This window comes from Nyctereutes procyonoides, unplaced genomic scaffold, assembly GCF_905146905.1.
Source record: "Nyctereutes procyonoides isolate TBG_1078 unplaced genomic scaffold, NYPRO_anot_genome, whole genome shotgun sequence".
Taxonomy (NCBI): domain Eukaryota; kingdom Metazoa; phylum Chordata; class Mammalia; order Carnivora; family Canidae; genus Nyctereutes; species Nyctereutes procyonoides.
Genome location: NW_026575020.1, coordinates 8,214,388 through 8,228,818, shown reverse-complemented (window position 1 = coordinate 8,228,818; position 14,431 = coordinate 8,214,388). Strand labels below are relative to the sequence as shown.

The 14,431-nt window shown below is 60.3% G+C and overlaps 1 protein-coding gene across 1 annotated transcript; it reads right to left on the bottom strand.

The window, feature by feature from the left end:
- Nucleotides 1-480: 480 nt before the first annotated feature.
- XYLT2 (xylosyltransferase 2) lies at nt 481-13,780 on the bottom strand. The gene is made up of 11 exons (XM_055334489.1): nt 13,607-13,780; nt 6,882-7,374; nt 6,421-6,596; nt 5,935-6,137; nt 5,439-5,519; nt 5,051-5,267; nt 4,794-4,970; nt 4,294-4,556; nt 3,806-4,001; nt 2,852-3,185; nt 481-1,716 (listed from the first exon to the last, which is right to left on the bottom strand). Exons 1-11 carry the CDS (start codon nt 13,739-13,741, stop codon nt 1,394-1,396), a joined length of 2,598 nt encoding a protein of 865 aa, XP_055190464.1. The 5' UTR covers nt 13,742-13,780; the 3' UTR covers nt 481-1,393.
- Between the last annotated feature and the right edge of the window lie 651 nt (nt 13,781-14,431).

Sequence of the window (14,431 nt, the reverse complement as noted above, 5' to 3'; positions counted from 1 at the left end):
GGCTTAGGATGGTGGCCAGGGACCTCTCTTGTCCCTAAAGCTCCAACAGTAATGATCAGCCCATGGCTGGGGCTGCCTCCATCCTGGAGGATGCACCATAAGTCAGAGCTGGGCAGGAGAGTGAGGAGGGCTCATGGGATGGGCTCCTGGTGATGCCAAAGGCAAACAAGCTGACCTCCTGTGGAGCTGCTGGGTCAAGACCCTTGAGAACTGAATTGGCTTTTGCACTGGTCTACTGGGTGGCAATGAGCAAGTGTCCAAGCCTCTCTGGGCCTGTTTAGCCCTCAGAAAAAAGAGGGAGCTGTTTTAGATGGGTTCTTGCATCCCTCTTAGTTCTTGGATTCTAAACCGTTCCCACTCTAGGGGAGTGAAACCTCCACTTTCTCATGGCTACCAACACATACCAGTGAAGAGGTTCAGGAGAAGGCCAGACAGTGACAGCTTCCCAACACTCAGGAGGAAAAGACACAGAGGCTCGACTTAGAGAGATAGAGATATATTTCTTCTGTTGCATATTTCAGACCTCACTCTGAGCTTCAGGCACAATGCTGCTCTAGGTTCTTCTGAGAGCCCCGACAGAGTCCTCTTCCCACACTGCTCATGAGGGCTCGCCCCTCCAGGGCGGGAGCCCAGGCCCTGCTTGCAGTTCTGGGTACCTGGGAGACTCTGCGTTGGTCTCAGCAGGCCCTGATGCCCTGCCTTGCCTACCAAGGGGCAGGACATGCCGGAAAGCCCTTGAGCCAGCCCCACCCCTTCTTTTACAGTCCCCTGGCTATAAGAGGAGAGGCTGTCTCGCTAGAGTCCAGCTCTGCAGCGCTCCCCCAAATCACCTGTTCTCCGGGCCTCAGAGCCTGGCATGGCACTTGTACCCCTGGAGAGCTTCAGCCGTGAGCACCACAGGCCCAGGCGGGGTGGGGTTGGGGGGGGGACGAGGCCCTGGAGATTGAGGCCAGCTCAGCCTCCTCCAGAGCAACAGCAGATGGGCTCCTCAGGCCCCTGCTCCCCAGAGCCATGGCCCACTTCCTGGGGCTGCTCTGAGCCCTATTGCACAGTTTTCATTTCCAGTTCCTCCCCCTATCACCCATTAAAAACAACAACCAAAAAACAAAAACAAAAAAACCAAAAAACCAAGAAATCTAGAAGGAAAGTGAGGAGGAGCGGGGCATGGAGGCTGGAGCCCTTCTCCCCACATTCCTGCCAACCCTCTGGTCCCCAGCAGAACCATCAGCAATAAGTACCACGCCCACCTTCTCTGCCGTCTGCTCGGTTCTTAATGGCTGGCAGGGACATACTGCCTGGGCCTCTGGTTCTTGCCTGCTGCGAGGGGAACACCCCTCCATTGTCTGTAAGGTGCAATTCCCCGGGTCATCCGGAGGTGTTGGCTGGGGCCCTGCTACCTGAGTCGCCCGTCCGCTTTGACAGGCCCCAGCTCTGATTTGGGGTCGGGGAACACAGAGCTCCAGCTGGTCAGTCTGCAGAGCTCCAGGGAGGGGCAGGTGGAGGGGCCCATGGCACACAGTCCGGCCACAGACCAGAAGCCACTCAGCTCCCCATCTGTCCAGGCCTCAAGTGCCGGGCCTGTGAGCTCTGCATGCCGGCGGGCGGCCTCCTCTGCGGGCTCTGGCTGAGGCAGGTTCAGGATGCCACTGAGGCCCTGGAAACTCTGCTCCATGTACTCGTTGTGGGGTGGCCCGGCGTGCAGCCAGCTGGCATCATCTGGGGGGTGCAGAAGAGGCAGTAAGTGAGCCCCGCCTAACTGATTCCATGAAGGCCAGACCCTGGCATTCAGGTCTGGGTACCCCAGCTTCTGTCCCAACTCGAACACAGAGTCATAACTCGCTGAGTGACTTGTGACCTTGTGCTAATCCACAGAACTTTTTATACCTGTAAAACTGTTAGTTTTATAAAATCAAGACCATAATTTCTGAATTCCCAACTTGACGATTCGGAAGAGTGGATTCAAGGCACTTTGGAAGATAAGGTAACTTTCCCATAATGGTCTGGTCTCTGTCCCCTATGCCCCTTCTCAGCCACTTCCAGTGGTTCCCGGAGCCATCAGGGGCCCCACACTCAGGCCCTCCTAGCTTTGCTGGCCTTCCTTCCCACACCCTTATCTCCTACCCCCTCGGCCCCGTTTCCCTCATGCACCAGATGCCTGTGGGGTTTGTCTCCTCAGCTTAGAATAGCCTTCTCTGTCTATAAAATTCCAGCTCATCAGGGCTCAGCTCCAATACCGGCCTGCTGGAAAGCTGGCCTCCATTTGTCCCCACCTCCTGCATCAGGCTGGGAGTCCCGGGAGAACAGGGGTGTGGCTCGTCTGCTCTGGATCTGCCACAGCACCCCCAGTAACCCATCTTTGTCTGGGTTACCCTTGCTCTGACCCACCTTCTCTGTGATAAGACATAGCCAGAGCAAGAAAACATCTACCTCCCTACTGAGCACCTACTGTATACAAGCCACTTTTACCCATATACTCATCCCTAATATCTCCCAGGAGGCAGTTGTATTAGGCCCTCCTTGAGGGAACCTGAAGCCTATGCCTGTGGGGAGGGCCATGGGACCCTGCCCACCCAGCCACATGATGGACTGGGTGGCCAATCGGATCAGAAGGCCAAGTAATCTGCTGAGGATAAAGGCACAATTAAAGTGTCAAAGCAATATTCCAAAACCAAGTCCACCTGGCCACCAAGCTTGCCTCACTACCCTAGCATGGTGTGGGGATCCTAAGGGACAGACCATCCAGGCCCCAACCTTGCCTCTTCCCCTACTCGAGGGTCAGCTCGGATGGTCTGCCTCTTGGGGTCACCAGCACAAATTGTATCCTGTCTGGCTTCTGGGCCTAGATCCTTACCTTCCCTGAGAGGTAGTTTGCGGTTGAAGGTCAACGGCAGCACGAGGAAGCGGGTCTCACCCAGGGATTCCCAGAATTGAAGCAGTCGGACAGTCCAGGCCCCGGGCCGCAGGGGCCGGCTCAGTGGGGGCTTGTACTGTGTGACCTCGGTGTCCGCGTCTACCGCAATGTCGTAAGACGTGGCTACCACGTAGGTGGGGTCGATCCACACCACAGTAGCTGTGAGGTTGGGGCCCCGGGCCCAGCGCTGCATGGCTACAGGCTCATCCAGTGGCCCCAGCAAACCCCCAAAGTTCCGGAAGAGACGCTCTTTGGGGTCCCACTCAGTGCCAACCTGTAGGGAGGGAGGCAGCTGGGCAGGAGCCGGGTGGAGGGGAGGGCAAGTCCTCTCTACTCTGCTGCTGCCTCTAACTCTCTGCATGAACTTGGGCCAGTCACTGTATCTTTCTAGGCCTCAGTTTCCCCATTTGCAAAAGGAAGAGCTTGGACTAGGATTTTTCTAATATCTTTCTCAGCTCTGAAATTTGTTCTGGACTCCTGTTCTGGCTTGTTCCATAGTGGTAGGGGCAGTAAGGCAGAGATGAGGTTGGAGGCTTTGCCCGGAGACCATCCCCACATGAAGCCATGGCCTCTGAGAAAGAGCCAGAGGAAGGACACTCCAAAGCCTAATGGAATCTCCAAGTCCCTCTAGAAGAAAGCCACCATGGTTTAGAAGACTGGGCTTGCACTGCAGGGCAACTACAGTCTCTACCCTGCTCACTGCATGCCCTCTGTGCACCCTGGGGTGGGAGGCCCTCCTCAGCGTGCACCTGCCAGGGAGACACTGGCTCCATTGCTGGGAAAGAAGAGCCCGTGCACCCAGTCCTTATCCCTCCCTTGGTGTCTGTCCCCCTCTCCCCGCTACCCTGGGTCTTGCTGGGGGTCAAGAGAAAGCAAGGGGAGGGCCTGTCCCACCTCCAAACTCTGGAGCCGGCTGGCCTGGTCACTGCGCCCCAACAGCTTCAGCGACCCCTGGGGCATCAGCCACATCTCAAGCGTCTCTGCCGGCCCCTGGGCTGAGGGCTGCACCGCCTGCGTCACCAGGTAGCCCTGGAAATGGTCGTCATAGAAATACAGGTGCACGCTGGACGGCAAGCCCCTGGGCTCAAACCTAAGAAGGTTCCAGCAGGGAGAAAGGGAGATGCCATCAGCACACTCGAGTTGGCCTGGAGTCCCAGGGAGGGGGCTCTGGGGAGTCCCCCATCCCTAGGCACTTCTTTTGCCCCAGATCTCGCACCCACGGCACCTATGTGCCTGGCTCTGGCTCTCACTCGCTTTGTTCTATTTGCATTTTCCCCTGCTTCCGACTGGGGGCTCCCTGGGGCTCCCTGGCTCTTTCTGACTGGCCTCCCCATGGGGTGCCACACGCTGAGGGCCTGCGATATGTCGAAGGGAGGTCTCACCTGCAGAGTGGGGTGGCCAGTGGGGGTATAGCGGTGGCAGCATGGCGCAGGCTGAGGCGGGCGAAGGCGGTGTAAGCGGTGAGCATGACGTCACTGAGCCCACCAGGGCCATCGGCCGCATCATAGGTGTTCTCCCAGTAGGCCTTGAGGGCTGGCGTGCCCGGCGGGTAGCTGCCATACAGGTGGAAGTCCAGGATTTCCAGTACCTCCTGGTTCACAGTCGACTCAAACTTCCGGGCGAAGAAGGTGGGTCTGGAGACTTGCTGGAGCAGGAGAGGCAATGGGGATGAAGGGGTCTGGAGGTCTCAGGCGGTGTAGCTAGGGTTGGGGGGGGCGGCCCTCCTGGCACCTAGCAATCAGGGTCCCGGGACCTTTCCTCCTGCCACTGGAGCCCCAGCCCCCCAGGTTCCCCGAGGTGCTCACCCTGATTCCTTTCTCACAGACAGAGGCTGGGGCCAGGATGGGGCCGGGGGCTGGGACAGGGGGTCCTAGGAAAGCACCTGCAGCCGGAGGAAGTCCTGCGGCTTGAAGTCGTTGGGCGAACAGCCACACCAGTCCACAATGTGCTTGTACTGGCACTTGCAGCCTAGCCTGCGGTTCCAGTTGGTGACGCGCAGGTTGTTGTCCACCAGGCTCTCGCAGGCCGGGCTGTTCTCCAGCACCGTGTGGAAGAAGGACTGCGGGCGGGGTGGAGGGTGAGCCACGGGCACCCTGTCCCACGGCCTCCCTGGCCCGGCTGGGGACATGAGTTACCCACCTCGGCGGGGAGCAGCGTGTACGTGTAGAACTGGCGCAGCTGAGCCACGAGCGGGTCGTCTGTGTATACCACATACTCCACAAAGCTGCGTGTCAGCACGAACCAGTCGGAGCCGCCGTCCACCACGATGCCTGCTGGGATCTGCCGCTCACCCAGGCGCCACATGTGTGAGTCACACTCATGGAAGAGCCGGTCCAGACCCTGTTTCTTGATGAACCTGCAGGTGGCAGACAGGCCATGATAAGGGTCATGGGGGGGGGGTTGGGAGAGGGCAGGCTCTCTTGTGTGCCTAGGGACCAGCAGGCCTCAATCTGGGTGGGCTTGGTTTGTAGGCTCTACAACCTGGCTGCAAGCAGGGCAAGGGGGGGGGGGCTCCCTGACCCCTCACCTGGAGTTGTCCCGGCCATGTGACTTGAGGAAGTTCTTGTCTCGGTTCTTAGACAGGAAAGCCACCAGCTCCTCGTTGGTCCTGGGGAGAGGATGGGGCAGTGTGTCTAAGGGGACTGGCTCAGGCCCAGGGCACACTCCCCACTGGCACCCCTCTGTCTTCGCCCTCTGCCCCTCCCTGCCTCACGGACAGCTGTCCTGACCACATGCCCTGCCCCCAGATGATGCTCTGCGGTGGTGGGCACCTACAGCCCTCCTCCGCCCCTTGCCCTTTGACCATGTGCCCCATGTCTGTCCAGGCCTCTGCTTACTTCCTAGTCTCTTGTCACTCTCAATCCTGACATCACCTTCACCAGCCCCTCCCCTTAAAACAGGGCTGTGGTCCGGGGAGCAGAATGAGGCCTGGGGGAAGGGAAGGAGTCAATCAGGCCCCTCCCATGCCCAGGACCCCCACAGGCCACCTTCTGCTCTGGAGGATTCAGAGCACTGCCCCCTACCTGGTTGGGTAGTCGGTGGCACTAAGATTGATGAAGAAGTCCCAGGCCCAGCCAGGCACCTCCAGCAGGTCCTGCATGCTCCGCAGATACATCCGCAGCAGGCTGGCCCCACCCCAGATGGTGACCATGCGCCAGGGTGTCACCCGCACATTATCATATTGCCGGGCCAGCTCCACCACCTCGCGGTGCAGGTAGTTGGAGCGCTGCGGGGGGTAGGTGGGGGTACTCAGCAGCCGCAGGCCCCCCCCCCCACTAGCATGACAACCTCCCCACCCCATCTCCAGGACAAGTGACATGTAATGGAGAGACTGCAGGGCAGGGCTCCAGCTCCTAAGGGGCTATGTCACCTGTGCTGGCTGTTCTCCACATTCTAGGTCTCCTCTCCTATCTGTGGGTCATCTGAGCAGATCAGAGAGCCTGGCTATCTGTGACTTCTGGGTCTCGATGCTACTCGCTCAGATTCCTGTGTTGTCCCCCCAACAGTACCTTGTCTACATGGATATAAAAGAAATGCTGCTCATGGTAGACAGCCTTGAGGAGACGCTTTAGCTGGCGGATGGCACGGCCATGAACCACCAGCATGTAGGCGATTCGTACTGGGGGGCCGTCCACGGGCTGCTGGGCCCGGACCTCGTCCCACTGGATGCCGGGGTTCATCTTCCCTGAGAGGAGAGAACAGGGCATCAGTGAGGCCCCTCCCCAGGCCACAGGGTGGCAGGGAGGCGGGAAGAGGGACTGCCTGCCTTCCAAGGAAGGACCCTGGACTTGGAGCCTGACACTCCCTGGTCCTAGCTCTGCCCCTGTCGCTTAGTGCACTTTATCGCCAGCTCAGCTAGGGTGGTGGGCCCCTCTGAGCTTCCCTCCTCTGAGAAACGAGAGTGAGGATCCCTGCTGTGCCACCCCCCGGAGGTTACCACCCCTCCGCCGAATGCCTGTCTTATTCTTACCAGCCAGCTGGCAGTGCCGGGGCACAGCCTTGGGCATGAGGTTCCCGGCCTGGTGCAGGCACACCACGTTGGCGATCTCCTGCTGGCACTGCTTGGAGCTGGCCCGGGCCAGTGCGGACAGCGCGTCCTTGCCCACGATCTCACACTTGGGGGTGAAGCCATTGTCCGTGGGCTGAGGGGCGCCCTCCACACTCCCCGTGTCTCCATGTGGTGGAAAGCCAGCCGCCCCGACCAGCGCCTCCCCGGCTGCCGCCCCGCTCAGGTTCTGGCGGCCGGGGGCCTCCGGGGGCGGGGCCGGTGGGACCCGGCGGCTGGCCCTGTGCCGGCTGGTGACAGCCCGGACCACCTTGGCCACGGGCATGCCCGGGCTCTCAGCACGGCCCCGCCAGCGCCCATGCCTTCTGCCTGCGCTGCCGCGCCGCCCGGCTGAGCTGTCCGTGTCCTTGGAGCCCTCGCCGGGGTCCAGGGGCCGTGGCTTCCTCTGCCTTCCTTTCTGTAGAAGACAGGCAGACCCAGGTCACAGGGACGGTCACTGTCCTCCTGCCCTGTAGCTCCCCTGCTCGCCTCAGGCCTACAAGACCTCACCCTGAGGCCTCACCCTCTGCCCCGAGGGGTGCCATTCATTGGAGGACTCTGCACAAGGAATGCTTCCCCTGGGAGGCCTCCCTGACTTACCAGGGAGGAGGTGCCATCTGCCCTGTGGCCCCACTGCCCCACATCCCCACATGCTCAGGCCACAGGGCACTGTGTCCACCTTGTACTTTTGAATCAGACACTGCTCTTTTTTTCAGCAAATATGAAAGTGAAGGTCTGCATATGTCACAAAAGAAAGGCATGGAGACCCTGCAGAGGACGCAGGAGTTCCAGCCAGGCCCCGGGTGGGGACAGGGAGGAAACAGGAGACAGGAGGAAAGCATTCTACCAACTACAGCGTTTCCACGTGGCAGTGCAGAGGCCATGAGAGCCAAGGGGCCTCGCCTGCTGGGGAGCACGGGGAAGCCTGAGACCCTGATTGGTTGGCTTCTCTGGGAGCCAGAGACCAAGGTGGAGTTGGAGTGCGTGACTCTCACCGGGTTCACACCTACAGACGATGTGGGGGGGGGGGGGGGCAGGAGTCGCAGGCCGAGCCTGAGACTGCCAAGCCAGCCTGCCCCTGGTGTTAGAAGGGACAGAAGGGAGAGCTTCAGACAACACCGCAGCCCGGGACAGCCTTGGCCAGCTGGTGGGAACGGTGCAGACGGCCGGGAACCACTGCCGCACGCAGGCACTGGCCGGAAGGCTGAGGCAGGGCCGCAGGGCACCCGCGGCTGGAGGCTGCTACCTAACTGCTCCTCCAGGTGCTTCTTCCTAGAAGGGAAATCCCGGCTGCCACACCCGCCTCCTGGCTCCTATGTCTCTCCTCCAGCCAGGTACTCCCCTAGATGGCCCAGCACACCTGATTCCCCCTCTCCCTGTCCCCCTTCTCGGCACCCCTCCTTTTTGGACCAAATCCCACCCATCCTCCAAGATCCAGCTCCAAGTCCCCAATGTGAACCATCCCATTTGCCCGGGAGGGGAACATTCCTCCGGCAGGCTGGGCTCCCAGGTGAGGGACCGTCACCCCAGCCCCATCTCCCCCTGTCCAGCAGAGTAGCTGGCACCCAGAGGACACGTGGCTCCTGTCTGCTGGCTGAGATGACTCCCCCCCCCAGGCTGCCGACCTTCTCTGAGCAGGTAGGGAAGGAGGTGGGAGCGTGAACGAGACAGAGAGTGAGCTAGTGTGCTGGAAGGAGCTGTGACGGCCATCTGCCGCGCCCTCACCATCCCCTGGGACCCCTCCGTGGGCCTCCCCACCCACGCACCACAGGCCTCGCCTTCTCTGGCCTGGCCTCTCGACAGACAGCATGACCTGCCGGTCCATAGCAGCCTCCTCACTAGACCCCCAGCTGCCCTCCTGGGGCTTCTGCTGCCTCCCCCGCTGCCTTGGCCCACTCTCCTTGGTCTCCCCAAGGCCCCTCTGGGGCCCTTCCTGACCCTCGCTTCCCGGGGGGACCTGAGTCCAGCCACTCTCGGGTTTCTCCCCCTGGCCTGGACTTCTCCCTTGAACCTTCAGGTGTTTAAATGCCTGCCTGCCCCTTCAATATCTCCCTTGGGAACTTGATAGACCTTTCGAACCCACGAGTCCAAAAGTGAGCTCCTCCACTTCCTCCCCGACCTGTTAATGGCGACCCTCTCTTTCAGGTCGTTGGGGGGAGTCATCTTGACTCTAGTTTCCCTCAGACCTCACATCGATCCCTCACCAGTAAGCCCTGGTGGGGCCACCTTCATGATACATCCAGAGTCTCACCACCTCTCCCGACCTCCATCACCACCACCCCTGCCCAGCGTCCCTGGTCCCCCTGCTCCTCCTCCGGCTTCCTGATGGTCTATTCCCATCACAGCAGCCCGTGTTCCTGTTAACACAAGCCCCACCTCACCGCCCCTCTGCACCAAACCACCCATGGCCTTCCCTCCAAGGGCAAACCCCAAAGGCCCTCCAAGAGCCTACAGAGGCTCCGGGAGCTGTGTCTGGCCACCCCTCCCTTTCTGATCTCATCTTCTACTAACCTCTCCTCACACTCACTCTCCTCCAGCCACAGCGGCCTTCTCAGTGTCCCTCCACACTACCTGCCAGGCACTGTCCCCTGTGCCTGGAATGCCCTCCCCTAGAGGTCCCCACCACCCAGGCCTTGCCCCCTTCAATTCTCTGCTCAGATGGCATCTTCCCACCAAGACCCACCCTGATCCACCGGGTGCAAACTCCAGCTCTCCTTCATCCTCTGCTTCATTTTTCCCACAGCACTTACTTCCTTCTCTCATGCTAGAAGGTATTAATTGCTTCTGTGTTATTCTGTGTCTCTCCACTCACGAGAACGTAATGTCCATGAGGACCGGGCTTGTGTTGTTTTGTTCACTAATGCATTCCAAGAGCCCAGAAGAGTGTCTGGGAATGGGAGACACTCCATAAATATTGGCTGAATGAATGAATGAGAGTAAAGCTCTTGGTACAGGCTCAGCATTCCATAGATGCTGACACCATTATTATTATTATTATTATTATTATTATTATTATTATTATTATTATCACTATTACCATCACTGGAATAGGATTAGGACATTGTCAAATGGGAGGTCAGGAGAGGCGCCAAGACCCTCAGACATTTTGGACTCAATTGGGTTGAGTTTTCCCTGTTCCTCCCCCTGCTCCCGTCAGAGCACAGGAGGCACCTCGAGTGTCAGGCTGACAGCTACCTTAGGGCCAGACCCCCTATTCCACCCAAGCACCTATGCTCTCTGTGTACGGCACCCAGCCAGCCCTCTGATCTCTCGAGAGGAGCCCGATGAGAGCTAGGGGCGTCCACTGCCAACTGAGGAGACACTGCAAGAGGGAAGGCAGGGTGGGAGAAGGAAGATCTCCCCACGCACGTTGGGGAGGGCAGCCAGGAAGGGTGACTGCAGCTCCATGGGGCTGAGTGTACGTCAACCAGGTGACATCTGACCTGGCTACATGGTGGGCACGGAAAGACATTCCCGAGCTTAGGTGGCTAGAGATGGCAGAGAAACTGTGGGATCTTGGGTGGAAGCTGGTACCAACAAGACAGGAAGCTGGTCAAGAGGGCAGGGCATGGGGCACACGGCCAGGCTGGCTGCGGTGGGGGACAGGATGTGGGAGGAGATGGACCGCTTGGTGTCCTGCACTGCAGCAGGCCGATCCTGAGAAGGTCAATCCCAAAGAAAGCTGGGGGACCTGAGGGTAGCAGTGACAATGGGGCAGTGGTCCCTGTTAGATGGCCAGCCCCCACCTCCCCCTCCTCCCACCAGTGATCATATGGGCATCAGCAGGGCCCCATACTTGTGCTCCCAAAGGGACTTTCCCCAGTAGCCCTGAGGTCAGGGTGCCCTTTGATTACTGGCCCTCTGACCTCTGGCCTGGGTGCCTTCAGGCCTTCGAGGATTCCTCTGCCCTCTGAGGAGGCATTCAAAGTCCTGGCCACTTTGCAGCTCTGCAGTCCTCCTTGGTACCCTTCTCTGAGCCCCAGAGACAGAGAACACAGAATCACTTACCCCACACCCCACCACCTTCAGACTTCTCAGCCTGTGTTTAAAGTAAGTGGTGAGACCATGTTTGTGAAAGCTTTTAAAACCCTAAAGTGGCTCTTTGGATGTTAATGGTCAGCCCTAGTCTCCACTCTAGCCCCTGCACAGATGGGCAGAATGTGCATCTGAAATGCACATCTGGCCCCACCACCCTCCTGCTTCACTTACAACCCCTCCCTCGGGGTCTCTAGGATGTGCCCCAGACTAGCTGTTGAACCTTCTTCCCGAGAACATGCCACACCCTCCTTCCCCTTCCTCAAAGACACCAGCCAGCCACGCCCATTCTCTGCAGGGCCTCTACCCAGACTCTGTCCCCCTTGTCCCCAGGATGACTGGCTTCTCCAGCACATGAGCTGCTTCCCAGCAAAGCCTCCCCCCATCACCCAGCTCCACCAACCCCCTTGATACTGAGTTTCCTTTCCACTTTCAGGCTCTCCCTGTGTACCATCTCTCCAGCGCCTGGGCCTCCTTGTCTACGTTGTTTATTTCTGTATCCCCAGTCTTAGCCCAGTGCCTGCTAGGAAGTGTGAGTTAACAAACATTTGTTGACTGACTGACCAACTGGATGGATGAATCCCTATTCCCAGTGTGCACAGCCAAGATAATATTTACTGGTGGCTCAGTGAGCACCAGGAACTCCTGTAAATACTTCACGAGCATCATTTTCTCTTGATCTTCATGATCACCCAGCGAGAGAGGTGCTACCAGTACCCCCTCTTGAGGAGGGACACTGCCGAGGACACGGAAGGAGGTTAGGAGACATGCCATGCCTGTGGTCTTACTGCCACTTAGCAGCAGTGTGGGAAGAAGACCTGGGATGGGGAGGTGGGGCGGTCGGTCGCATGCTGGCGCCCACTTTCCTAGGCACCCTTCCACAATGCCTGGCTACCCCCAGCTTGGACGATGTGGCTGCTGAATGGGTCCAAGCACTGATGGCTGCCTGGACTGCACAACCTTTAGGTCACTGAGGATCTTTTCCGTTCCAGTCCAGTCCAGCCCTAGCAGCTTCTGCCAGGAACCTGGACAAGGAGGTGGGGAGGTGGGATCCCAACTACTCTACTGCCCCAGTTCTCCACCCCAGGCTGTGGGCAGGGCAGCAGGGATTCGAGGCCTGGACAATCTCTTGGCCCATTCAGAGACTCACAGACTCAGGGCCATTGGTTTCTGCGAAGCCTCAGATGTTGTGTCATGGCCCTCACCAGAGTGGTCACCGGCCTCTGCTAACATACTCTGGGGTCCGAGCACTAACTGCCTTCGGAGAATGTCTCAGCTGCTCAGACAGTCTTCTTACACTGACCCCAAAAACACTTCTCGTCCTCCTCCTCCTTACTGGTCCACACAGAACAAGCTCACTCCGCTCGGGTGTCACAGAATCAGGCTTTTCCTGACCCCACTCAGCTCCTTTTGGAGTTATGGTCTCACATGACTCTGTTACAGCTCCTGCACCATCCCAGCCTCTTGGTTCTCTCCCAAACCATAAGGGCAGTCCTTCTCCCAGTCTCCGCAACAGGCCTTCCAGACTGCCCAGCTGTAGGAAGGGTAAGGGGACATGGAGGCTCCCTGGCCTTCACACTGCCAGGTGGAGAGGCCCAAGAGGACATGGCAAGCAGAACATCTGACTCTCCGCCCTAGAGGCACCAGAAACAAGGGGGTGGGGGTATGGGCACAGAAGCCCTGCCCTCTGGCCCACAGCTTAGGGCCAGGGTTTGGCCTAACTCCTGGACCTTCCAGGATGGCACATACCCCACTGGACCCTTCTGGACCACCGTGGTAGGGGACGTGTCTGGGCCTCCAGCTGAAACCAGTCAAGAGTGAGTGACACTCTCAGAGCAGGGACCTGGGTACTGAGCTGGCCAGGTTTGTCCCTTCTTTGGGGCCTGAGGCTCTGCTAACCCAGCTGATGCTATCCCCATTCCCTAAGAGCTAGAGCCCACCCACACTCAGTTCCCTGATGTCCTGGGGCTACTCACCAGCTCACTTCCCCCAGTCATCTCCTCCTGAAGACCCCCACCTTTCTTCAGACCCCAGGCTAAGAAAGCCATGCCCGGGGGACACTCCAGTTCTCTCCCTTGGGGTCACTCCCTGTTCCCTCAGTTGCCGGACTGACTTCCAGCCCCGGGCTCCACTTCTCCAGCAGCGGCTGCCGCTCAGGCGCGGCTGGGCGCGGACGCCCGGGGTCCCCCGGCCCCGCTCCTCCGCCCACGACGCGCACACCCCCGCCCCCTCCCAACTTCAGAAAGTTTGGCCTGGGGCTCCCCACCTCCGAGCAGGCTCGGGCCCGGCCCCGCCTCCCGGTCCTGCTCCCGGCGCCTGACCTTCAGAGCTCCCCGGTCCGGAGACCACCCCACCAAGCCCCGCTCCTCCCGCGCGGGCCCCCGTCCGCCGCGGCCCGGGCCTCCGGGTCACGCACCGCCCCCGCGCGCAGTCCCCGGGGCCCTCCTGGGAAAGGGGCGCCAGGGGGCCGATGCCCGCTCCCGGCGGCCGCCCGCGCCGGCACGCACGCGGCCGGTGCCCCACTTCCCGGCCGGGGCCGCCCGCAGCCCCACCAGGACCCCGCGCGCCCCCGCGCCGGCCTGCCCGCCCGCCCGCCCGCCCGGCCGTCGGAGCACCTCGCCCGGCTCGTCCTCCTCCAGGCCGCTGAAGCTCCACACCACCAGGCCCTGCAGCAGCAGGATGGCCAGCGCCGTGGCGATCGCCAGCTTGTAGCGCCGCACCAGCTTCTGCACCCGCGCGCTCGCCACCATCTTCCTGCCCGGGACGCGGGGCGCGCGCCCAGCCCTGCAACCCGGCCGCGGGCGCGCGCCTGGGCGCGGACCGAGCCGGCTCCCCCCAAGGAGGCGGGCCGGGGGCGGGGCCTGGGGCCGCGGGGCCGCCTCCCCGGCGGTGCCTTCCCGGTCTTCGCCCGCGGCGGCTCCTGCACGCGCTCACCTGCTCATGGGCAGAAAACCCGCCGCCCGACCTCCCTCGCCGCCTGGGGTCGCGGGGTGGGGGTGGGGGTGGTGGGGGGCAACTCAGCTCCGTGCAGATTAGCTCTCCGCCCCGGGCGCGCAGAGGATACTAGAGCTCCCAGGAACGCCGAGATGGGAGAGGTTGTGTAAGCGCGACAGGCCCCTGCTTAAAGCCCTGGAGGCCTCACTAGCTGGGCAAAGTCTAAACTCCCCCCCCCCCCGCCTTGATTGCACGCGAGGCCTTGCACAAAGCCCTGTTTCCTCTCGCCTCTTTTCATCCTAAGGTTCTTTTTTTTTTTTTTTATAAGGTATCCACAACTACTTTTTTTTTTAAGATTTTATTTTTTATTTATTCAGAGAGAGAGAGAGGCAGAGACACAGGCAGAGGGAGAAGCAGGCTCCATGCAGGAAGCCCGACGACCTGGGACTCCATCCCGGGTCTCCTGGATCACACCCCAGGCTGCAGGCGGCGCTAAACCGCTGCGC